At 33.3% G+C, this 27,938-nt stretch overlaps 1 protein-coding gene across 1 annotated transcript; it reads left to right on the top strand.

The window, feature by feature from the left end:
* The first annotated feature begins 1,171 nt into the window (after positions 1 to 1,171).
* On the top strand, positions 1,172 to 26,806 carry LOC138708988 (myrosinase 1-like). Its single transcript, XM_069839411.1, has 11 exons — positions 1,172 to 1,387; positions 7,334 to 7,467; positions 10,519 to 10,653; positions 12,301 to 12,423; positions 14,139 to 14,322; positions 16,100 to 16,194; positions 18,738 to 18,885; positions 19,751 to 19,902; positions 21,756 to 21,890; positions 24,331 to 24,437; positions 26,061 to 26,806. The coding sequence occupies exons 1-11, from the start codon at positions 1,240 to 1,242 to the stop codon at positions 26,197 to 26,199; spliced, it is 1,500 nt and encodes a 499-aa protein (XP_069695512.1). The 5' UTR covers positions 1,172 to 1,239; the 3' UTR covers positions 26,200 to 26,806.
* The last annotated feature ends 1,132 nt before the right edge of the window (positions 26,807 to 27,938 follow it).

The raw sequence follows: 27,938 nt of genomic DNA, 5'->3' as shown, positions 1-27,938 counted from the left end.
GAGAGATAAAATAGAGAAAATAATTAGAAATTGGGCAGAAAAAACCAAAGTATTAAACAGAGATGCCTCTTACTTCAAGCGCCATATGACTTCTCTTCAACACCTTTCTTCCCCGCCTAACACCACGCAGCGTTGATTCCGTGACGGATGAATATTAAGTGTCCCTGTTTAGAGTTTGGATTCGCTCCCGGTGCCCAGCCCTGCTTCAGACGGAAGAATGCTTAGACTTATAATATTTATGGTTAAAATACATTCTTTGCTAAAACTTAAATAAGATAACATAAATAAATGACATTATTTATTAGACAATCTTTGTAGAGTTTTGTAACACATCGTCAGCAGAACGGCTAGATTGCTAGAGAGTCAGCTTCTCATGCTAGTAACCGGGGTTCGAGTCTATGTGGAATTTGTGGTGAAAAAACGGTATTAGATGATATGTTTTCGTGGGGCACTCCCGTTTCCCCTATCGTTACTGCAGTATTGCTTCATTAATTGCTATAATCTGGTGAACTGTAGTCCATCTTCCATGGTGCACCAAGATTAACGATCAGAAACAAAGAGTCTACAAGAAGTACCGTAAAATGGGGTTACTTTGATACCGCGAGGTGACTTTGATCATTTACATTTTGGGTATCTGAAATGCATACGAATTAAATGTAGGGCACATGATAGATAGCTGCCCCCAACGCAATATACAGGGCGTTTTCAAGTTAAAAAAAAATGAATATTTTTGAAATTACTTTATGTTCAAAATTAAAAGTGATCAATCTCGCCCCATTTTACGGTACGGCGTGTTCCTTCTAAGGGCACCCTGGGTCAATGACGTAGAAGTCAAGTAATCGATATTGGAAAAAAAAGACTGAGTTTGATCACAGCAATTAGACCTACTTCAACTTGAAGGAAATGTTCTCTGAAATTTAAAAAATCTCTTACGTATTAGATTATTAGAACTCAGCCTGAGTTAATGTTTAATTATTCAATCACAGACCTGCAGTAACTTGCTTATCTTTATAACTGGCGTCTTATACAAATCCTTGCAAGAGATTACAAGATAATGAGTCTTTCAAGATTCATGTGATAGTTTTATATGGTAGGTAAATAAATAGAGTTAATTACAGTTTTAAGCCCATAATAATTGCTGTGTAACATTATTGCTGAAGAAGTTATAAATGTAGGTCATTGTCCAAAACCTCACTTTCACGACCTAGTTGAACGAAAGTCTTGTTCTGGATACAGGCCATGCCTTGGAACATGAGGGTTCTGGCGGTGTATATTATGGTAACTTTTACCTCAGTCCAAGGGGCAACAAATTATTCATTTCCAGATGACTTCATGTTTGGTGCATCAACAGCCTCGTACCAGATAGAAGGAGCTTGGAATGACGATGGTAAGCTTACAATTAATATTTTTCCACTTCGGACAATAATTACATATAATTTCATTATCATCATCATCATCATCATCATCATCATCATATTTGTTAGTTAATGTGCCTCTTTAGCATTGAACCTACGTATATTTATTTTTACGGTCCTGATAGGTTTCTTCTACTCTTGGGTTTATATACCACTCCACACATCATCTCTTTATTCTTCATCTTTCACTGTTGCTACTTCTCGTCACTGGAATTCTCTGCCGCCTGAAGTCAAGGGCTGCCGAACTTTAATTTCCTTTAAATGTAAATTAGAAAAATATCTTATGATGAATTGCCAGACCTAACGCGTTACAAATATTTAATGGAATGTGTTCCACTGTATTTATTTTCATTTTTATTTTTTTTTAATTTTTTTTTGTTTCTTATTTTTATTGTGTAGTCATGTAAATCGTGTTTATTTATCACTTAACGCCAACATGTATCCCACTGTGTTGTTTTTTTATTATTAATCTATTTTTGTGTACATTTTATTCAATTGTCGGTTTCTGGTTTAATTATGTAAATCCTACTTAATTGTAATCTAATACTAATATGTATACTGATGTGTTTGTTTTTATTTTTACTGTGTACATTTTTTATTGAATTATCGGCTTCTGTTTTTATGTGATTCGTATTTGATCCTAACAACATTAATATGTATTCCACTATGTTTATTTTTATTTTATGAGGTAAATTTTTATGTAACTACCTCTTTTGATCTCATTATGTACCTAAATTGTATCAGTATATAATTACTTAATTCTGATCCAGTTTTATGTTCAACTATGTAAGGAAGTTTTAATCCAGGTTGAGTGTAAGAGAAGGCCTTACGGCCTTAACTCTGCCAGGTTAAATAAAGCCATTATTATTATTATTATTATTATTATTATTATTATTATTATTATTATTATTTAATAATTTTATTTAATTTCATTCGTACAATTTTTTTCTCCAGTTCTCCCAATAATTTTATATTAACTTAAGATTTGAAGAGTACAGGGAAAAAGAATAGTCACAATTTTTATAAGGATAATATCATCATCTAATTCAGTATATTATTGCAAACTTTAGTGTTTTTGTTATCAAAACTGAAAAAGGAGAATTATCACTTCGGATACAGTCATCCTTTCCTACTTTTTCATTGGAACAGCAATATACTGAATTAGAACATATCATCCTTATGAGAATTGTGACTTTGTTTTTCCCCTGTACTCTTCTTTCGTTGTAATTTCAGTTTGTATAATAATCCTAATACACATTGTACTTTGTAATTAGAAGGCATAGAACCAACTTTTCCCCTTATAAATTTTACTTTTGCTGTTTTGTGTAACGTTAACTGCCACTGTGCACATCTCGATTCCACGTACGTCTATTATGACTTTCGCTTTAAAATTACAGATATGTTTTTGTTTTGAATAAATTTTTACTTTTGAAACAGTTATTTAAATTTAAGAACTTAAGGATTGGCTATTTTCTTAAGAGGTTAGGTACAGCTTACAGCAATAAAATTTTGGAAATATTGAACATTTTTTCTCCATTACCGTATCTTGTACAATAATGAAAATTGGTATATTTAAAACACTGTCCTTCTGATCTATGAAAAAATATTTTTACGATTAAAAAAAATTACATTTTTTTTTTTTTCAAATTTAGTTCACTTGCAGTGATGAAGCGTTTCCCACATAACTCAAAAACTATCCAACATTCTGTCATTAAAGTTTTTGTGTGTATTTATACATGCCATATCAACAATATGATGAAAGATCACTCCGCTACATTTGATAGATTGTCTGATAAAAAATAAATTTCTTTTTAAAAAATGGTCAAATATTAGTATTTTCTTCTAACACAAAATAAAAAATAATATTATTTATTAAGGAATGTAGTTGCAAGAGCACGATATTGTAAACATGAATTTCAGCAATAAAATAAAAGAGAGAGAACATTAAAAAGTTAACAAGTTTATGAGTTATGAGGGAAAAGCTTCATCACTGCACAGTGAACCGCCACCATTTTTAATTTTGGAAAAAAAATATAAGTATTTTTTTTAAATCGTAAAAATATTTTTTCATATAGCAGAAGGACAGCGTTTTACACATACCAATTTTCATTTTTGTACAAGATCCAGTAATGGAGAAAACGAATATTGAATATTTCCAAAAAAAGTACTCCTGTAAGATGTACCTAACCCCTTAAATAAAAAGTAGGATGACTAGTCTAATTTAATGGTATTTAAAGAAATATGGCATAAAAGCACACACAAGTTAGTTTATATAACAACTGCACAATATGCTGGGACAAATAGCTCCATTTACTCATGATGACTCTCATTTTATTAATTCAGGTTGTCAATGATAATGAAATAACGATTATTTTCATTAGACAATCAGTAGCTCTCTCTATATTCATGGCTTTCATTTCACTAATTCTAATTATCTCCATAATACATTTGATAAGAGGAAAGTCTCTCTGATTGTCTGTATTTTTTACTGGAAACTAAGATATTTCAAGACACCTAAATGCACTGCAATGATTCATTGTTTTCTTCCAAGAACCTTCTCATCACTTGTGACATATAGTCATTACTTCTCGCATTTACTGACTGCTCTTATACGTTGTAACGCAATATATCTTCGAAGAGAAAATATGTTTTTCGAAATATACTTCTAGGACCGAGACTTCTATTAATGCTTCAAATGACGAAACTATACAGCTTTCATAAATAGGAAATGTTTATCATTCCTTGAAACATCTCTCCAGCTCAGTATTAATCAAGCATGTTCTTAAATTTTGCACAACTTTCTGACAAAGTTGTGTAAAAAAGAGAAATTGATTTCCCTACCAAGGGGACATATATGATTTTTAAAGCGTCCACAATTTGCATCCAAAATATGTAAAATGTAAACTACATAAACAGGCTTACAATACTATAATCTGTACAAAATTTGATGCCAGTAAGGATAATAGTTTTGAAATTATATTTTTTACTTATTTTATATTAACATTACTAATAAGGCTCTTTGCGTCAAAGGTTTCAAAATGTTTAGTTCATATTTTCTCAAAAGCTTGAAAATAGTCGTGGTAATAAAAATTAAAAAGCTTTTTGAGCTCAGTCTAAATAGAGAGAGTCAGAAAAATTTTTTCATGAATTTACCATTACAGGTTTCAGGTCATTTTTCCGAAACAAACTTTCCGAATGTCAATTTTTCCGAATGGACATTTTTCCGAATTTCTCATTTCCGAATAACCATTTTTCGAATTATTTATTTTTTTTCATTGGACCTGTTTTTCCGAAATCAAGAATATTAAGTGAAATAATTGGTAAAGTTAAGAGCACATTAAATTTTTTGTGATTTTGCACTTAATAATGAATGTATTACAAGTCATGGCCTGTATTTCATGCCTTTTTAGAAGCTAAAATAAAATTGTACCCAATTCTTCTTAAGTAGTGATCTGTCCTGGATGAAGCTCTGTGCGGTTCGTTTGAAGTTAATTTCACCAACTCTACTTGTGCTTCCTTTCTATTCGGAGCATGAGAGTGAGGCGACACACCAACACCTTTAGGAATGACTATTTACAGTATGTCTCCTGTTACTGATCTTTGTCGAACACTCCTCTTGCCGAAAAAATTTTCATAATATTGTACGCATTTACTAATACTTGTATATTTGTTATATTTTGTCCTTCAGGGCAACCCCTATTTTAGAGGAAGTGTGTTTAAATAAATATCTGTAATTATGTTGACAGAAACTGCTTACCAATAGTTCAATTTTTTTATTTACATATCATATAGCATTTCCAAAATATATATCCTAATTTTAATTCATAACAAAATGGAACTTAAGAGTTGTTAACCACAAGTAGTTTGTTGCGTCTCTCACTAGTATTGGATTTCACCTCAAATTCTTAATATATCCATGAAATACGTTATATATATATATGGTTCGCTGTAGTTCAAGCTAAGCTAGCAACTTAGCAGACGTCCATCAATAAGCTATGGTAATCGGAGTAAAGAATCGGAAGGTAACGGGACTATGTGTTCGGAATTCTTTTACTGTATATGTAGACAACTAACTTGCTTCGGAGTTCATTCTTTTTTATAACTGTTGATTACATAAAGGCCTAAATGATTATTGTGTAAGTGTAATAATGACACAGTAATTTTTTATTGTACAAAATTAAACAGAAGTTAAATAAAAAAAATGGATGGCTGTGAAAAATGTAGGTTTCAAAGATTTTATTAGGATATTCATGAATATGTTCCTTTAGAACATAGTATAATTTATTAATAAATATACCTTAACATAATAATAATAATAATAATAATAATAATAATAATAATAATACATAAAGTTTAAATATCGATAATGTGAATTGTAAACAATTTGAATAAAAACCCCCGCCTTGACAAAATTATGCGTACGTCACTGAAAATAGCATTGCGTTTTATATCCGTTATAATGTTTTCATCATCCGTACAGTCACACATCTATTGTTACGAATCAACTGTGATTTATTTGAATATTATGTGAAGAAAGTAATTATAGCTATTTTCTGTCGGTAATTGGTATAGTAAAAAGAGTAGCTATATATTTTAAAACAAAATACGATTTGCCTATACCTATGTACTTATATTTCTGCGGATGTTTAATAACAATTTTGTAATAAAAATTACCTATTCTTACATCTAAATAAAATTTCAGAAGATTTGTTCTAAAATCCTTACGCAGCTAAAAGCATGAAGGGTTGGGAGGGGAGGATAGGAGAGGCCAGCGAGCTTGAAGGAGCAGATTCGAGCGAGTTGGATAGGTCCACTTCTTCGAAGCAGACTTCGGTTCTTGTCACGGTTGACAAACTTGAACCGAACATAGAGCTTGAAATGCACGACACTAGTCTAGACTATCATTCTGTGGCGCATATAGTCCGGCTTCGGGTTCCCATCAGGTTTGAGATTTTTCATTGAAAAATTATAGTAACATTGGTCACGGAATTGAGCGCAATTGGAATTTTTCTTGGGATTTTTCCACTTCCCCGTGTTACCCGTCAACATCAGTCTGATCTCTGGTCCGTCATCATTTCATAGCAGTCCTCTATCGCCGATTGCAACGCGCGAAGAGAGTTGGTGTAGGTATGAGCGATGTTTCCTCCTCGAAAATTGGATAGCTTACTCATAAATCCTTAGCGTAGTCAGATTGTGTGGATTGGGAATGCGTCGGTTTTGGGTGCACAATGGTTCATTAGGGCCTAAGTGCACATGCATAGGAAGAGGGAGGATAGGACACATGATCCTGTATCAGCCTTCTTCTCCAGTCATTGATAGGTAATCAAAGAAATTCTGATACATATGACAAGAGACTGGTAAAATGTTGACGGAATGAATACCTATGCTGGGTAAATGCGAGAATCTCGAGAAAAAATTCAAACTACATCCTTCGTCGCCACAAATGTCAGTAAAGCCTTGGTTTTTCTGAACCGACGCATGCGACGTGTGATAAATTCGGACTACACGAGAGATAGTGAGTGGTTTATATGGCTGCCAAGTGCGCAGACCTTGCATCTCGCAGTTATAGAAACCACTCACCATCTCTCGTGTAGTCCGGATTTGTGCGAGGCGGGCCTCTCACCTCTCACGTCAGGAAAAGCAAGGCTTAAGGAGTTTTCACTGAAAAAAAGCCAAACCTCATAGGGACTCAACAACGGTCTCAGGAGAACTCTAGATTTTATGTTTAATTATATTTATAGATGAAGCGGCATTCCTAGTGACCACTCGTGGAATAACGGAAATCAAAACTGGTACTGGCTTGGATTCCTTTCTGTTCTTTCGTCTAAGTTATGTTAAGTGGAAGTCGCGCGCTTCCACATCGATAATGTCGTTACTAATGTGTATATATTTAATACATACAGCTTATTCTATTACAGGTAAAGGTGAAAACATATGGGACAGATTAACCCACGAACATCCAGAGTACATGGTGGACCAATCTAATGGTGACGTAGCTGCTAATTCTTATTTAAAATACAAAGAGGACGTGCAGCTATTGAAACAGATAGGTGTAAGTATTTACGAATGTAATCGAATCTCAAGTAAGTTCTAAATTCATGATTTTCTCATTAGTCTGAAGTTTATAAATTAATTACTATGTCATAATTTTGCATGGAGTCTCTCTCAGGGATAAGGTTTTCTCTCATGTCATTAACCTAGGACACGGGACCCACAGCTTTACTTTCCACGAGGGAAGCCATACTAAGGATTTTGCCGCCCTTTAATCTTCGCACTCGCCCAGGTGTGAATCCGCAAACCTCGGTTCCAATCGGCAGAATGGTAACCGAGGACGACTGTAGGGGAGAGGACGGTATTTTTTGGTGAAAATATGAGTATATTTAAAAAAAAAAAAACTTTAAAATACTCTGTGATATGTGTGGAATACATTTTATCACATTTTGTGGGTATTTGTGCCCTTATAGGATGTTGAGACGCCATTTTTAAACTTCCTGCGCTCTGGATTTTTAAATCACACCGCCCTTTGATTGCTGTTTCCGGAACTTGAGTAAATTAAAAAAATATATTTAAAATAATCTGTGATATGTGTGAAATACATTCTATAACATTTTGTGGGTATTTGTGCCCTTATCGGACGTTGAGACGCTACCTTTAAACTTCCTGCGTTCTGGATTTTTAAATCACACCGCCCTTTGATTGCTGTTTCCGAAACTTAATTTTTTTGTTACGTTGCCAGACAAAAATCAATATAATTTCTGAACTATTAAGTATACATGCATGATATTTAGAACACACATTCTCTAGGCTATTAGGAAACATTTCTCTGTAACAGAATTTTCCTGATTTCATTTTAAAAATATGTCTGTCTGTTTGCAAGAAAGAAAATAAAAAAAGTGATATTAAATTTTAATTCTTTATTTTAGAAATGTAGGAACTAATATCAAAATCCTGTTACAGACAGTTTGTAAAGCTTGCTTTTATAAGTAAATTGTAACAAACTGTTTGAATTTATCTTTAAAAATGGCTAAGATATATCGGTTTTAATAAAATCCTGCATTGAGTACATTTCTTTCAACTCTGGCCCCCAAATATTTTTTTCAACATATTTATATTTAGTTGAGTTGCTATAGTCATGAGCTCTCTACAAACAAAGAATTAATATTTTACACCAAATAGGAAAAAAGTTAAAAAAAAATACCGTCCTCTCCCCTGAAGAGAGAAGGAAGCTTCCACTTTGAATATTCGTTGCTCCGTAGTGTAACCAATCAAAGTTATTTTTAAGATTACGGTCTCTTGTTGTGAGAACACTAACGAAACTGAAATAAATTCACGGCAGTGAGTGAGCGAGCTACCAGCACGTAGCCAGGGTCAAGTTTTGTTTGCCGCGCTCTATATATTAAGGCACGATGTTCTTACATTCTTCTTAACACAGGAACATTTATTAAGTTCCTAACCCACACTAAATTTCTGAAATTCCATATAATTATATATATATATATCGTAGTTAACTTTACTAATCAATATATACTCAAATTAGAATAAAAAAAGAGAATTTATGTCTCTTCATAATAAACTCTACGGAAATAATTTACAATATTTATGTTTACCTAGGCAATACAACTTAACTCAAGAGAAATGTTCTAACCTCCTTAATCCTGAGACAATTTCTGTTTTATTTTTGAAGTTAAATATAATTTTATACTTCAAAAAAAGTCATTGAAATGAGGAAAAATGCTGAAAAAATTCTGCAGGTTACAGTTAGGACACAAATGCAGGTATATTATACTATATTTCGGGTCTCTGCACATACATTTTATATCATATTTTTTTTACCCTTAAAATAAAACGTTTACTGTGTACTTACTTCGAAATCATGTCCTACGGTGGCTTGGTGTTGAATTCTTGGTCGTCATTTTCATTTACAAATAATCGAAACACGTATAACAATGATTGAATCGATCTTTTTACGCTTCCTGTAAATCCCAAAAGATGTCAGGAGCTTGACAAGCACAGAAAAGAAGTGATCGATAATGATTTCATCTAGTGGCAAATTTGAAGCGAAACGTATGTATGAAGTATAGTATAATAAACTCCAGGATCCAGGAGGTAAACAGATAGTACAGAAGTTTTGTCTCCCAATTGGCTATTCTAAAAGTATCAACAATTTACCTTAAAAATCAGGGTAGTCTGTATCGCAATGCGTGAATACGTCGCTGACAGAATTGCCGTTAAGGTAAACGTCAGCAGTGACAATCAACATATCTTTTTTCCAGATTCTCTGAAAATATGATAGGCTGTGCTGGAACAACTGGAAGTAGCCATCTTGTATGCGTCGAGAGTAATCATGTCAGTTGCTATTATACCCCATCGTGTTCTGTCATTTGCTATCCGTTGCTTATACATCCGCTCCCATTTGCCTCGATATTGTCAATTTTCTCTCTTCAGTGGATTTCACTCGCGAAATTTTTCCAATTTAACTTGTCGACTGGTGATTGTTGCTCAACTGAGATTGTAGCCCGTTTCGTTACGAATCATTTAACACTACTTCGAACGTTCTAGTACTTCTCTTTCTCGAGTTACACTGCCTCCGCTGCCGCCTCCCGAGGATCGCTAGATGTCGTCACACGCTCCAACTCAATGTCACGTTGGATACATTTATTCTTTGTCTGTCGATCGCCGTTTATTTCATTGGAATATGTCGTGTAATTTAGAAATTATAGACGGGAAAAGAACTGACCTGAAAATATGTCGTTCTATAGATGTATTCACGTCAAAAACGTGTAAATATCGTTGGCGACAGACATCATAAACAGAATTTATGTAATAGACTATTTTTAAGCATCAGGTTGCACATTATTTGAATTAACAATCAATTACAACTTCCTTTTGTTGTTTTGTCTCTTTATATCTCCTCCCAGTAACTCTGGGTGTAAGTTTAAGTGCGAATTAATCGTCCCGTTCACACCTGCCTACACTCTGCAGTCATTCCTTACAAAATCAATGCTTTCTCCTACATTCTGATGAAAGAAAAACATTTTTTTCTCCTCAAATAACTCATTTAAACTGTGTATTCTACATCCATGAAAAATAATATTTGTTATAGGTTGAATTTTACCGTTTCTCCATATCCTGGGCTCGGATTCTTCCCACAGGACATATAAACAAAGTCAATCAAGCAGGAATAGATTACTACAACAATCTTATAAACGAGCTCTTGGACAACGGAATACAACCTGTGGTACGTACTGTATAGTGTATTTTAACATTAAGATCAATATTGGTTTGCAGAACTGTATAATTTTAATCCGGAAACACATTGGTGTTCATGGAAGATTTTATCTTATTGCAAATGAAATGCGGAAAGGTTACAATTAATACACTGAGTCCCAGTGAACGGCACTTGTATTTCTGTCGGCCGATTAGCGACAGGTCCCAACGCTAACACCACTGTTTGCATCAGCGAACTCATGTCACTTCGACGTAGTAAAACTCACGTAGTATATTATATTAACAATATTCGGTTGGCCTACTCATTCTCCTCACAGTAGCTGCTGAAAATGTTGCTCATCTTTTGTGATATATGATTCACATCACCGTAAGACACTATCATTCTAGAACTACGTCCCAAATCAACTCCTACTTCAGTTTTTCTTCGGTAAGCTCACGAGGATGTCGTTAGCTTTTCCTGACATTCAAAAACCTGTTTAATTAAACCCATTGACTAAATTCAGTATTGTTTTTCTACAAAGAACTAAAAAGGCCAGGAAAAAGCTCCTTTGTTTTGTCAAAAATTTATTTTTCTGTATGTAGGTTTTAAAATGTGTACACGTTCTCGCAAAGAACATGCAACCATTGCAAAACACAATGCAACGTAATAAACTGCATTTATTCTTAGCTGACTCACTGTGTAGTATTTTTCTTCTACATGGAACTGGGCGGCCAGGAAATTTAGGCCTAAAGTTTTCCCTAGTTCTGCTACACGATTTCTTTTTCCGTATGTTTGTTTTTATAAAATGTATAACTTCACGCATTGAATATTTATTAATCATTGCAAAACACAACACAACGTAAGAGAATAAATTGAATCTCTGCTGACTCACTGCACAGCTAACATGTGGAGATATCAACTTGTCAACCTGCAGCGAGCCCCTGCTGATGCAAGCAATAACGGAATCGGGGGAACCTACTGCTGATAGGTCAAATTTTATGATAATTCAGACAGTTATGGTCAATTGAGTTAATAGTTTCCGCATTTGTATGTCATCTTAATACCATAGTATATTAAACAGACACCAATCTAGGATCCAGGGTAATTTTTTAACATTCTTTCCGAGCGCTTGTTGTTGAAATTTCTTGTGCGTCCTTCAGCCACAGCACTTGTTCCACAATTTTTACACACACAGAATTTTGTACGGTTTGTACAATTGATATGATATTGTTTGGACATTCTTTAATATATTCTGCATGTTATTAACTTCTGTTACAAGAAACTGTATCAGTGATTGCTATTCTCTCAGTGTGCGTACTTCAAGCACACAATTCTTTTACAATCAATGTAGAATATTTTACATGTATTACTGTATTTATCTTTGTATATATTTTACAACAGTGACCAAGACTGACAATGTATGTCGATAAAATATATTACAAAAATATTATTTATATCATAATTGTTTGTCTCGTTTGTTATTGAATGGACCAAGCATATAAACTGCAAAAATATACGAATAATAACATTGGTCTACAAAATATAGCTGAGTCAAATAAATTAGTAGCTATTCTAAAACGTAAATGAAACAGATATGCTTTATAGTGAACATAATTTGTAATATAAATGAGTTAAGCTTATTTAGATTATTTAGAATAATCCTAGATTTATTTTCAGGTAACAATATTTCACTGGGATCTCCCACAGACATTGCAGGATCTGGGAGGAATCACCAATAAGTTCATAGTAGACATATATGTAGATTACGCACGCCTTCTCTTCGCAACATACGGTGACAGGGTAAGAAAAACTAGAATTTCAGAACTCAGAGTGGACCACTAATATAGCGCTTAAGTTTGTGCATATACCTGGTTTTCTTGTCCAGGAACTATGAGTAAATGCTGAGGAATTATCCATACGAAACATCAAAGTGTAAATTTATTGTACACGATTTTATACTGCACATAACTACACATTTTCGCTTTTCCTTTCAATTCAGCATATTTTCAGTTCGTTAATTTATATATACTTACGACATAATAAGAAATACGTTTCTGATATGATGCATATAATAATTCAAATAATAGACTTAAATTCATAAAAAATTGATTTGACATAAATTATCTTTCTATCAACGAAAATAAAACCATAATTATACCATTCTCATTATCTGAAAAATGTAACAAACCTCCTACATCTATATTAAGTATTAAATTACATAATTCTGATTGTTGTCTTATAAAGTATAAATGTCCGATTATTAAGGAGTCCTCTGAAGTTAAGTATTTAGGCATAATTTTCGACAGTCATTTAAAATGGAATCAACACATTAATTACCTTTGTAATAAATTACGTAAAATAATATATTATTTTGTTTTAATGAGGAATTACTTGTCAATAAGTTTATTACACAAAATATACTTAACTTTATTTCAATCGGTAATTATGTATGGAATTATAGGATGGGGTAGCTCATTTAAATCCAATTTTAATCCACTTTATTTATTACAGAAGAAAATAATTAAAATATGTTTCATAAACCTATTGATTTTCCATCTCAAAAATTATTTGTAGACTTTAATGTTCTTAACATAAGACAAATTTATTATATTGTATTAATAAAATTCATACATAAGAATCGAAATAATTTTGAATTGTATTCTCATAGTTATGAAACAAAAGGTATGAATTCTTTAAGATTGTTTGAACCAAAATGCAACACTGCTACAGTATTTAATCATAGTAGTAATTTAGGCCCAAGAATATATAACAAATTTATATTTAAATATCCTAATCTTGTCAATTCTAGTAGTTCTAGTATTACATTTAAAAAATGATGTATGGATTTTATAAAAATTGAAAAATTGTAAATTTAAATTTATATATTCTAATTGCATAGTAGATATAAGATAAATTGTATTATATACTTATTAATTTCAATTTATGAATCCGCCCCTGAGCACGAGTTCTACTCTTTCAGGGCGAGCTAAAGTTTTTTCTGTATATATTGTATTTTATGTTACAATTACTAGCTAAATAAATAAATAAATAAATAAATAAATAAATAAATAAATAAATAAATAAATAAATAAATAAATAAATAAGTAAGTAAATAAGAAATAAATAAATACATTTTATATTTTCGATTTTAAATTGTTTTGCTATCAGACAAAAATGAAGAATGCATGTATACAAAATGAAGGGGAAGTGGAATGCATTAGTTCCTTTGTTGATTACAGAAACAACATTCGAACACCACTTCTATGGTTGGGTCGGAGTGTTTATGCCTAATATGGGGAAAAACTGGAAAACCTCAAGAAAAGCCCCAACTGGGAACTTGTCCGCCACAAGTTTCATTATGGAATTTTCAATGAAAAATTCCAGACCTGACTGGACTCGAATTCGGGCCCCCTGAGTGACAGACTGGAGGTCTGACTACTCAGTCACCGCAGGGGTGAATGGACCTTACTTTTCTGCAAACGTATTTATTAAACTTAATCTTCAACTGTTTGTAGGTGAAATGGTGGATCACCTTCAACGAGCCACAAGTATTCGTTACGGGTTATGCTGATAGCAACGGTATGGCCCCAAGTATTGGCTCAGCAGGCATTGGCGACTACCTCGCTTCTCACACCATCCTGTTAGCCCATGCTAAAGCCTATCACATGTACAACAAGGAATTCAGGGAGCGGCAACAAGGTGATATGCATTGCAATATTAGACAAAAGCTTAAGAACATATTCCTATTTGCATATATTTAGATAATTTTATTCTTGGTTTTGAACATATTCCTGTATGTACCCAAAAATGAGTGTTTGATCGTGGCCGAGGACGGTGACATTTTGGAAGGAGGAAGTGCGGCTTTCATTGAATGCGGGAGTAAACTCGCTGGACCAATATTAGGTCACCCTGTTCATAAATAAAAATGAACAAAGGAAAAATTTTATGTCAAAGGCTCTTATTATTCCGTTTTTGATTTTGCGTAGAGATGCTCTACATGCCGTCTAATAAGCACCTCTACCTCTCGAAAGCAATCAAGTTAACAATAATTGAAGGGTTTAGAGTCATAGCTGGCCAAGCGCCATTTATTAAAAACGGAGAAAGCAAGGGTTAAAGTTAAGTAAATACCATAATTTAATGAAGATTGACATATCATTTAATTTTAATGTGCATACTTTATCTTAATTGCTATATGTTTCGTTAAATTATGGTAATCACTTAATTTTAACTCTTGTTTCCTCCGTTTTTAATAAATGGCGCTTGGCCCACTATGGCTCTGAACCCTTGAATTGTTTCATGAGTTCGTAAAAAATAACAATAGGCCTACTCACTGTCTTAGCAACACAGTAAGTCCTACTTTCTTTAAATGAACTTACATCAAATAATGTTCCTCTTTCAATTGTTTTTTCTTTAAAGTCTATAACACCAAGAGAAATAAAATTTCTGATAACAGCAAGAACCAAACAAAAAAAAAATCAGAAATATACATTTTTAAACATTTAATATTGCTGATATAAACACAAAAATAGTCGAAAACAGAACTAAATGTATGAAAAATATTGGTAGAACGTAAAAATACTTAAAATATTACGTGTAGAAAGGATAGGGAATATAAGTTGCGTGAAACACATAAGGATCCACTTTTGGTCAAAAGGAATTATTGTCGACAGAGTAAAGGTAGTGGAAGTAGGCTTTAACTTTGATAAAATTGGGATGAAAATACTAAAATTTCATTTCGAAACTCAAATTCACTTTTAACTATGCGTAAAAATGTATTTGACTAAAAACTAATAATTTCGTAAATATACATTAGACTATATTATCTAATACATTTAGGTTAAATTCCAGCATCCAAAAATCGGCTTAAAGCATTATAATTAGCCCTACCTCATACAATATAATGAAGGGCGAAACATCCTTATTTTACAATTTTCCATATTTTTCTTTCCAAAATGCAAACTTTAGAAAGTTTCATCAGCTCATGAACCATAAAACAAAAATAATTAATACCAAGAATTCTATAATTATAATATATAAAAATGTGACTGGTTTTACATTTTTAAATTACTCTGTGTATATTTTGAGACATAATAGCATACATCGCTTATGACACTTTGTAATAATAATAATAATAATAATAATAATAATAATAATAATAATAACTCTGTTCAAATATAAAAAACTAAACTTCACACGAAGGGCCAGGGTCAAGCCAAGCACCTGTCAGCAAATTGTCAGCAGCGTTAACTACCGGAATGGAAAGGGAAACTGCATGGCCAGTGCTGCGAGTTCCAACAGGTCTTATTAATCGACGTTTCTTTAACCCGACTTTGCCAGCTATCATGGCTACTCAATTCCTCCGATCAAATCGAACCCGAGACCTCCTACTCAAGCAAGGTTATCACTGAACTGAGGAGGCGGTTTCTGATCGAACTAAGATATGAAACGTTTTCGCTTATTGATTTGTACATTGCAGGGAAAATCAGTATAACACTGAATTCACGATGGTACGAGCCGATGTCGAATTCTTCGGAAGATGCAGAAGCAGCTGAAAGAGCTCTTCAATTCTATGTGAGTTAATGAGTATATATTTAAATACCCATATATGCTATTCCAAGTATTTTGAAAATCATACAGTTGAATCTTGCAATTTTGAAATTAGGCTAATAGTTTAGAATTTGTAGTAAGGGATCTAGCTTATCTTTCCATGAACTCAGGTATGATTTCTGGAGTTGTCTGAAGCCATTCTTGTGATGATAAAGGTCGGAAGATGATAATTTTATATTCTCATTGCAATGTCCTGTGTTGTCTTAGTGAACTTGCAAAATGTCATGTTAAACCCAAGCCATAAAACCTCTGAAGTAGTATGTCTATTGTCTAATGTAACACTGAGAAAAACGTTCAGGTATGAACTTGGCTTTAAACGCCATATTTCCTCTTTGAGATCTTTTCTTAAGCATTGGTGGCTGTAATGAGCCACTTCAGTGAATTTCAGCTTCTGTTATGTTCTAAGAATCATTTCTTGAACGTGAAAGCTCTTGGAATGAAGAGTTGTTTGTTTAGTCAACTGTCCGAAGACAGGTCTGAACCTGTGCCAAGATGGCACCACTTATGAGGCAACTAGGCCAGGAGATAACAGGGTAGGATGGCAGTTTCTTTCTCCCTCCATCACCGACTAGCTACATATTACACTAGTCAGACTTCAGATGCATGCATACAAACAATTGTTTTTCCTTTGACACACATGAAGAGTAGGCCTACGAAACACAGGGTGATTCACAAGGATTTACCGTCCTTTACGGAGCTTATTTCCGAAGACATTTTGAGCAGAAAATGTCGTATAAACATAGTTCCTGTTCTCAATACTTTCAGAGTTACACTAATTTAAAGTTGTTTGTAAAATACGTTTTTTCTTTAGTTTGAACGTAAAATAATTATACAAATAGAGAATGAACCATTCAGAAGTACCATTTCTTTAATTGTCAAGTATTATGAAGCTAAAAATGTGCGTTGAACTCCTTAGTTGCTTCGTACACACATCTTTTTCTATTTTAACTAGAAAATTACATTATTCTTACGCACTTATCACAACAATTATTGCAAATCACACCACTTCCACCGAGTTAATTATTTGCAGTTCAGTTTTGCATCCTAATTTACAGTCTTGGAGAGTTTACAACACATTTGAAAAAATGTCGCCGTCCGCTTGAGTACACTTGGCCGCACGCTTGTGAACGGCACTCGTCGCGCTACGTAACTGCATACGGCTATCTTTGATTTCCGTAGCGCTCGCGCTGGCTGCTGACTGCACGCTGACCAAGATCACTCGTTCACAGCACTGCGTTCCAATAACGAAACGTAACCTTGTAAATATTGAGAATAGGACCCATGTTTATATGACATTTTTTGTTCAGAATGTCTTCGAAAATAAGCTCCGTAAAGGACGGTAAATCCTCGTGAATCATTCTATATATAAATGGAATTCCTTAAACATATAAGTTGCAAAGTACAGAATGTAATTAAAATGTAGGCACAGCAATTTCTAAGTTATTTCGTTCCTGTCGCATCATCGCCATATAATAAAGCCCCGGCCGAAACATGAAATGAGGAAACTAGATCTGAAATAAGAATAATTTATTATTAATTATTCTCTGTCTTCTTTGCGTACAGTGCCTTAAATTTTGGACCTACGATTTTTCTCGTACTTTCATAAGTACATCAGTCTTGTACTTATAAGTGAGGTTGTTATCAATAGCAGTTAAAACAACATGAATTCCAAGGAAAGCAAAATATTATTATGAAGCAATAAATTCAGATAATACAGATAAGACTTTTGTAATAGGAGATATCCAGTCCTGTTTCTATGATAAACATTACATAACGCTAATAAAGCTTCAAGTCGATTCTTGCTGAAATAACGTGAGTTTGCGAATAAGAAAGTCACATTATGAGAAGTCGATTCAGAAAATATAGATTTTTTACTGGGTTATTTAACGACGCTGTATCAACTACGAGGCTATTTAGCGTCGATGGGATTGGTGATAGCGAGATGATATTTGGCGAGATGAGGCCGAGGATTTGCCATAAATTACCTGTCATTTGCCTTGGAAAAATCCAACCGGTAATCAGCCCAAGCAGGAGTCGAACCCGTGCCCGAACGCAACTCCGGATCGGCAGGCAAGCGCCTTAGCTGACTGAACTACACCGGTGGATCAGGAAGTATAGAAATAGATGAATTACTTTAGTAAGAGAGTGGATGTCTCATCTTACTCTCATCAAAGTTAAGAGCACCAATAAAGTTCTTGAGTCTTACTTAACAATGTAAGTCAAAAAACAATTATTACATTATGAAGATGAATTCAGAAAATATAATATAGAGATAATTTATTGATGTTTATCCCATGAAAATTAAGTAATACTGACATAAGAAACATTCAATTCAGATATTTTTTTTTTATTTTCCCAAAATCTATGATGCATGTGATTTACAAATAACCGATATGGAATAGAGATGTTGTAGATATTCATACTAATGCGACTGGTTCGGAAATGCTTTCATCAAACATCTATAATTATCCATTGTTATTAAAAAATTTAACCTCTCACTATTTCAGCTCGGTCTACATGCGCATCCAATTTTCAGTAAGAAAGGTGATTACCCTGAGATGGTCAAAAAAGGAGTTGAGGAAAGGAGTCTCTCTGAAGGTTTTCGTAAATCACGATTGCCAAAGTTCAGCAAGGAAGAGGTCGACCTCATACGAGGTATGTTTATTACTAGAATCTGTATATACAAGTGTGCGAAAACAGTTAACTTAACCTGGGCTATTGTATGGATGATGACGTGAATTAATGATGGCGAAATGAGTCCGAGGTCAAAAGCCGAAAGTTATCCAGCAATTCTACTTCAATTTGTTGAGAGAAAACTCCGGAAAAAAAACCCCAACTAGGTAACTTGTCCCAACCAGGATTTGAACTCGCGCCCGCTCGTTACACGGTCAGACGCGCTAACCGTTACTCAACAGCGGCGAACGCCTTTAGATCTTACTGATTTATAGAGACTGGAGTGTTCCTCTTGAAAGCGAGACAGATTAGAACTTCAGCTGTTGAAGTTTGTAATGCGAACTGACGAAGGGATAATGGTATCTACTCAATTATACACTTTTATGCCTGTTTTAGGTTAGAATATGTTATATAATATGTTTTGTTTGTGCCATTTTCATTTTAATCCGTGTGTTATTTTAGATAGTGGTTGGATCTAATCATAGGTGAGGGGGGTGAAACCTACAAAATAGGACTTGTTTTAGGTACACAGCACGTACGGTCAGAAGATCCGTGCATTGGATTTAAGAGAAAATTATGATAATATAATACATCGGTATGTATAATATTGCTCAATAAATCCATTTATCTATCTACTAAATTATATTGTCTAATAATAATGCCATTTATGTAAACATTAAACAAAGTCAACTATAAAATTGGCATTTGTGATACTTATTTTGCATAATTATTTTCTAATCCAAGTGAAAACAATCTTCAGTAAAGGACTATCAGAATCATGTGAATTTCAAATCATTTTTATAATAATTGTTTCATTCGATTGAAATGTGAATGTATTACATTCCAGGTACGTATGATTTTTTCGGACTGAATCATTATTCAGCGTTTTTAGCCACTCCAGGCTACGATGGACAAACGGAACCATCCTTGAAGAAAGATGCATGGGTGAAAAGAATTGTCGATAAAAAGTGGATGAAAACGGCTGGAAAGGACAGGACGGTAAGTACAAAAATATCACATTAAACATATCATTTTGTCCAGGTCACAATTATTCATACGAGTTTCTAACGCTTTACTATTGATTGTAAGAAGTATTTTCAGAAAGCTTTACAAAATTGGAAAAATATGTAAGAATGAAGTGCAGTTACATCATACATACTTCTTTATATTTACTGTTATCTTTTGATGATTAGTTACTCATTGGGCAAGAATATGATGTTTTAGAAAATGTGATAAAACATTAAGGGGTTAGGTACAGCTTACAGTAGTAAAAGTTTTGGAAATATTGAACATTTTTTCTACCATTACTGTATCTTTTACAACAATGCAAATTGGTATGTGTGAAACACTGTCCTTCTGCTATATGAAAAAAATATTTTTACGATTTTAAAAAGTTATTTGTATTTTTTTTGTCAAAATTCAAAACGGTGGCAGTGATGAAGCGTTTCCCTCATAACTCATAAACATCTTAATGTTTGCATGCTCTCTCTTTTATTAGCCTATATTGCTGAAACTCATGTTTACAATATCAACTGTATTACTTAATAAATAATATTGTTTTTATTTTGCGTTACAAGAAAATACTGATATTTGACCATTTTTTTAAATGAATTTATTTTTATAAGATAATCTATCAAAGGTAGAGAAGTGATTTTACATCATATTGTAGATATGTCATGGATAAATATGCAAAAAAAATGTCATCACAGAATGTTGGAGAAACGCTTAATCACTGCACAGTGAACAGCCACCATATTGAATTTTGGAAAAAAAAAATATAAATAATTTTTTTAAATCGTAAAAATAAGTTTATTATATAGCAGAAGGACAGAGTTCTACATATACTAATTTTCATTTTCTACAAGATACTGTAATGGAGGAAAAAAATGTTGAATATTTCCAAAATAAGCTGTACCTAACCCCTTAATAGAGGAGTATGAGTTATGGAGCTTAAAATTGAATGTCATGAGAACGAAACACATAGGGGACACATCGAGAGACTTACAATAGTTGGGAGGAGGAAAGATACAAAGTAATGTAAATGACTATATCTATTTGGAGGTGAAAATAACTAAGGATGGTAACCAAAAGTCAGAAATTAATTAAAGAAATAATTAAGGAAAAGCAAATATTATATCAAAATTAAGCACTCTCATCATTAAACAGTTAAAGTGCAATTGTATATGCAACAGAAGTATGGTACCTAAGATCAAGACAAAACTAAATTTAACAGAAATGGATTTTTAGTGAAGATTTCTAGGACGGACGAAATTATGTTTACAACCATGAAACAAGAAATAAATGTAATATGGTTTCTAAAACAAAATTAAATGGTATGGACAGGTTCGGAGAATAGAAGGCACTATACTTAAAGAAGTTATGACCTGATGTCCACCAGAAAGAAGGAAACGAGATATGTTTAAATTTATTTGAAAATAACGGATCAACGAGCTGATGACAAGAAAAAAATAATTTCTAGAGAAAAACTGGTAGGACAGAAAAACTTGCTAACGAAGTGTTTCCAATTATCGCAACTCTTTCATATTTTGCTACATTTTAAATTTTCATATGATAAATTTATGCGGAGATTAAGAGGAAGGCAGAAAATAGGAAAGACTGGAGAATGCTGGGTTTGCAGTGAAAGACCTGCCCTTGGGCAGAACACTATGAATGAATGAATGATAAATATTTATAAAATATTAATTTTATCCCAGTTAACGTTTTTATTAACTTATTGTTCCAATTATTCTATTAAATTTTAAGAGTTTGACTAAGGTTCCGGAAACATATTCCGAAAATGTACTTCATACACACTATTTCTAATACCTTTCACATCTCAATTTCCTACACAGGTTGTTCCTTGGGCATTCAGAAAGCTTCTAAAATGGATAAAAGATGAATATGATAATCCTCCTGTGATTGTAACCGAGAATGGAGTTGCGGATAACGGTGACATTAACGACACACTCAGAGTATACTTTTATACTGTGAGTAGGTTTGCAATCTTTCAACGTTCTTAAGGAAGTAAGATTACAAATTTTAGACAAATTCATATTATAATACAGGTAAGTTCTTTATAAACGTCACGAGAGCTGAGAATATAATGTTACCGGGCAAGGTCTCTATTTCCAGCTGTAGCCCATTCTTACTAACTGCAGCATCAAAATATTATTATTATTATTATTATTATTATTATTATTAGTAGTAGTAGTAGTAGTAGTAGTATAATTGAAGTATAGTCTTTGAAAAGGTATTTTGTTTTAAGAAATTAGTAAAACAATCTTCTTAAAAGGATGGTCGTAGAAAATTCCATAATAATATTCCGAACGATATAGTGAGATGCTTTATACAGGTTAACAATTGAGTAGGTATTCTGTGCGATCAGTGCTTACAGAATTTTTGTACTCCAATTATTACCAATAGAAAATGGGCTCAGAAAGATAAGCTACCTGAATACCGAAACAATTATTTTTAATTGAATGTAAATAATAACTTCTCGTGAAGAAAGAGAGATATTTGCCTGACAAATCATGTGAACATTCAGATCCATATTACAATACAACACAAGAATTTAATTTAACTAATTAACATGAAAACGGTACTAATTTGAAAATTAGCAAATCACAGAAACCTGCAGAAAAGTATATTCTATTATTCATGTGCTAAAAAGGATAAATGTTCATCTTCCCTCTTGCTTAAAAAAGTCCCTTGTGCAGACCCTTGTATTTCCCTATTTTGACTATGCTGACATTTTACTGACTGACCTTTCCAGCGACAACAAAATGAAACTTCAACGTGCTCATAATTTGTGTGTACGTTTTGTAAGCAATGTTCGTAAATATGATCATATTACCCCATCCCTGGAAGCAATAGGTTGGCTTAAACTAGATAAGAAAAGAAATTTACATTCACTTCTCTTTCTCTTCGAAATCTTGAACTCTTCTATTCCTTCGTACCTGTCGTCTCGCTTCACTTACCTTTCTTCCCACCACAATCTGAACACACGCTCTCGCCATGAAACAATACTAACAATACCATCCCATCGCACCTCTTCATACTCATCCTCTTTCACAATAGCCCTGCCAAGACTCTGGAACTCGCTACCTGCTAGCATCAGGGACTGTCGAAATAAAATTCTATTCAAACGCAAACTTACTAGGCACTTGGTCAGTAATTGAGACTCGTTCAGACATGGTTTCTTGTAAATAGTTCTTTTAATCTACCACAAAATATCTCAATATCCGGTAATTTCATCACTATAGAATTTTGTTATTGTAGGTTTAATTTGTAATTTAGTAAATACAAAAATATTCTTTGTTCTTAACTTCTATGATAAAATGTCTAGCTTTCATTAATCAGGTATTCTTATTTAATTTTTATTGTAATTGTAATTGTAAATTTAATATTAATTGTAATCTTATTGTTCATGTTATAGTTGTAATCCCCTGGTAGAGGGGCAGAGAAGGCCTGACGGCCTTATCTCTACCAGGTTAAATAAATAAATCTAAATCTAAATCTAAATCTAACTATAATGTTGATACAATAACATTAATATCCTGCTATATACACAGTTGTTGTGGGTTGGGAGTAATATCAGGGGTACTATAACTATAGGAGTACTGTAGAAATAAATTTATGGAAAGAGGTAGTAAAAGAGGAAATTTAGAAGTGACGTGAAGAGAGAAACGAATTTTTCTCGAATTAAATGGTGATAATATACATTGGCTATTTCATAGTAATCGTGTAATATTAAGTGAGGTAGGCGAGACCTCATATATAATGAATATGTGATGTATTAACTGTTAGCAGTTTTCACAAACTGATGCTGAATATGACCATAAAGTCATTTAAATATGCGCTCCTGCATGTATGACTTACATTGTCTAAAGTGCAGGTAGTTAGGCCGTAAAACATTACGAGAGGAGTTCGGCCGGCACCGTGGATCATGTTCCGGCATAGCTCAGTTGGAAAGAGCACTCAGCGCGTAGAGCTGTGAGGTCCCGGGTTCGATTCCCGGTGCCGGAACGAATTTTTCTCGAATTAAATGGTGATATGGTGTGATGAAGAGAGGAAGTTAAATATGTAAATAAATAGAGGAGAGACTAGTAGGGAAATGGATGAAAGACAGTGTAGATCTATAAGTAAATCATTTTCATTCCCTGAATGGTCTAACAGAAAATATCAGAACAGAAATTCCTAAAGTTTCACACAGGGAACTGCGTCAGGTTTTGGGGAAAAATATTACGAGATATAAGATAGACTGTAAACATTTCATTTAACGTGTATATAATATACTTAATCGCGAGTTATATTTCACCGGAAGATGATCTAGCAGAAAGTGGTACTACGTTTATAAAGTAACTGCTCTATATAAGAGACTCTTAAATGTAAGGAAGCCTACGATATATTTCCCTGTTCTTTTCACAGCATTACCTCAACGAACTACTCAACGCGATGTATGAAGATGGATGTAAAGTGATGGGGTTCTTCGCCTGGAGCCTACTTGATAATTTCGAATGGAATTCAGGTTACACGTGAGTATTAACATTTTTACAAACAAAAAGCTTTAATATAAAAATAATAATTATACAAAAATTGAAGTAAAACTTAATGCAATTTAAATTCTTTTTCATAATTTTCATGCGAGCGTCTTAATTACCATTATAGGCAAGTTTCACACTACTTTTTATGCTCGACCATATTTCTAACTTGAAATTATTCATAAGTATTCATGTTATGGTTATGTAAGTGAGGGGCGGAACTGACCTTCTAAATTGTGAGATGTGCGCAGACGCGAAAGTATTGATTTTTTCCGAGGAACGAATGTCATTGACCTTGATATAATCTAAAGAATAACATGAACATTAGTCTTGATATTACCTGGAAATTGATTTAGAATTGAAAAACGAGATGACAAATTGAATTTATTTGAATATTATTTACAACTAACGCTAATTATTATAGTAACAGAACATAACCTTCTGTGACAGTATTGGATTACTAGCCTCCGTGACTTTTCGCTAGTTGTCTTTCGATTGCATATCCGAGAATAATCGATACTTGCACTTTTATAATGCTACAATGGTGATTTCTCATTGGCTGAACAACTGAACTATAATGAATAGGTGTACTTTAATGAGGTGCATTAAAGTGCTACTACCAGATGTATAATTACTACATTTCGGCATGGTCGAGCATAAAATATGATAATGAATTGTAAGTTCATTATTTTTAATTCACTGTTGTCCAAACATTGATTTTTCTAGCTATAAAATAACCTTAATGGGATCGGATTCATTTCCTAGATCTTGCCTCAGACTCTCCTAGAGCCTAGAGAATTCCTTTACATTTCCACGTAGATATCACCATGGTCCCTCAACTCCAGTCCCAAGAGGACTACGAGCCCCAGAGGAGAGCCCACGGTACATAGAAATTAATGACGCATACCACGGGGTCCAAGTTCGGTGAGGACCTCAACTGAATCCATATCGGAAGCAAGCGCGAAATATGGGAAAGAAACGAAGATGATGTTGATGGAAGAGGGAAAGTATAATTATGATGGCGAAATGAGTCCAAGGCCCAACGTCGAACGTTACCCAACAATTCTGTTTCAATTGTTGAAGAAAAACCTCGGAAAACGCTTCAACTATATTGCGTTCCATATTGTCTGCCAGACAAAGTAAACATTACCGGCGGAAGAAGGGGAAAAGATAAATTGCTACTCAACCAATGACAGAGGTCACATCCCACGCTAATCTTCAAGTTGGGCGGTTCTACCTCAGCCCAACTTCAAGATAAGTCTGGTGATCTCTGCCATTGGTTCAGTAACAATTAACTTTCTCCCTTCCTCTGCCGGCAATTTTTACTTGGCATGTTAGATATTATGGAACGCAGTATACGTAACTTATCCCAACCAGGATTTGAACCCAGGTCCACTGATTTCACCGTCAGATAGCGGTGGATGTATCCCTATTCAATTCGTAGTAAATAAAAGTATGCTACAGATTACGAGAGTTTTTGATTAGGCCTAACCTTTTATCCAAACTGCTTCAATAAAATGCATAACAGGAGTTCTACTGATACAATATAATTAACTTACATTTGTACATTTCTGTAACACCATTATAAAAATAATATTTTATTGTTATTTGTTGCAGTGAGAGATTCGGACTTTTCCACGTAGACTACAGTGACTCAAACCTCAAGCGAACACCTAAAGAATCTGCACATCTATATGCGAAGATCGTAAAGACAAAAGGAATACCACAACGGTATTTCAGCATCGTAGTACAATAGAGTCTGGTTCTGGACGTCATGCAGATCCATGTTCAAGTTGTATTTGCAACTTTGAATTAAATATTAAAGAAACGTTTTTTCATTAATTTACTATAGAGAACGATACTGTTATGTTCTGAAGAATATGAATTCTATACATGTAATTCCGAGAATTTGTATTCCTTTTCTGTACTACCTAATATTTATTAGCCATCATTACCTGTGAAACATGAACACTTGACGAAGCATGAGCTTTAGTAAGAACAATTGAATCGCACTGAGATGAAAGGAGTTAAATCATATTTTGAAACTTATCAGGAGAAGTAAAAACGTAATAAGAACAAAAATATACAACTTATGAAAACAATACAAGGAGTGACGTTTCTCTATATACTAGGACATTCGATAAATAATGGCAATAATGCTGTAAATCAGTGCTCCTAGTGGTGACCATTGAATCTTGTACTACGTAATAGAGGAGCGATTGTTTCATAAATTTGCAATATTGAAATTCTCGAAGTAGTCATATTTTATAAATACAGTGGCTGTTTCTGATTTGTAGTAAACAATACAGCATTAAATGTACGAACGAAGGTGCATCATAAAAATCCAAGTTGCAACTCAGTGCTTTAGGGCATTAAAAGAAGCCTGTGGGAGAGAAGTCCTTCCATACTGAACTATTTCAAGTTGGATGGAAGCGAGGCATTCACTTTCAATCAAGAGTCGATCAGTGAGAGAGAGATCCAGAAATGCTGCTACAGATGGAGTTTGTCGTCTTCCAAGTATATGGCAACGTATTGTTGATATGGCACGAGACTCTATTTGAAGTACGTAATGTCAAAAGTCACCGAAATAAATTTAGTGTGAAACAGTAACTAGCCTATGTTGTCATTACTTTTCGAATGCCCTAGTAATTATACTTCAATTAGCTGTAATGTATACACTTTTATGGTGTTTTAACTGTAAAGATTGTTTAAGGGAAGACTCTACTGAAAATCATAAACATTTTTCCAAATTTTTTTAGCTATTTCACTTGTTCAGAATTTATATTTTCATATCCCAAATGGATTCAGCTCAATTCTGATTACAAATACTCGTATGTTTACACTTTTTAAATTAAGGCTGGAAGGGGGCGTGGAATTTAAAGAGCTGTCAAAATTGTTTTTCATCGAAGAACTCTTTTTTAAAATTTCTGATTACAAATCTAGTACTTTTTTTTGGCTCCCTGAAGTTACTAGATGAATGTAGCGGAGGAGAATATTAATTTACATAAATATTTATTTTATTTTCAAATCTATTTTTCTGTGTTCATTTTTGTTGATTGAACACCAACTTTCTTATGCCAATTATTAATCAATCTGGATGAAATTTTTACTGCAAGTATTTATGAGGTAACTGCATGTTTCTATGCATTTGTTTTGTGAGAAATGCTGCTAGTTTATTTTATTAATATTTTTCTTAAGAAAAATATTAATAAAATAAACTGGCAGCATTAAGAAACACATTAATAAAATAAACTAGCAATATTTCTCACTAAATAAATGCATAGAAACATGCAGCTACCTCATAAATACTTGCAGTAAAAATTTCATCCAGATTGATTAATATTTGGCATAAGAAAGTTGGTGTTCAATCAACATAAATGAACACAGAAAAATAGATTTGAAAATAAAATAAATATTTATGTAAATTAATATTCTCCTCCGCTACATTCATCTAGTAATTTCAGGGAGCCAACAAAAAGTTACTAGATTTGTAAT

This window comes from Periplaneta americana, chromosome 11, assembly GCF_040183065.1.
Source record: "Periplaneta americana isolate PAMFEO1 chromosome 11, P.americana_PAMFEO1_priV1, whole genome shotgun sequence".
Taxonomy (NCBI): Eukaryota; Metazoa; Arthropoda; class Insecta; order Blattodea; family Blattidae; genus Periplaneta; species Periplaneta americana.
Note: the sequence above shows the minus strand (reverse complement) of the source record. Positions and strands in the feature narration are given on the sequence as shown.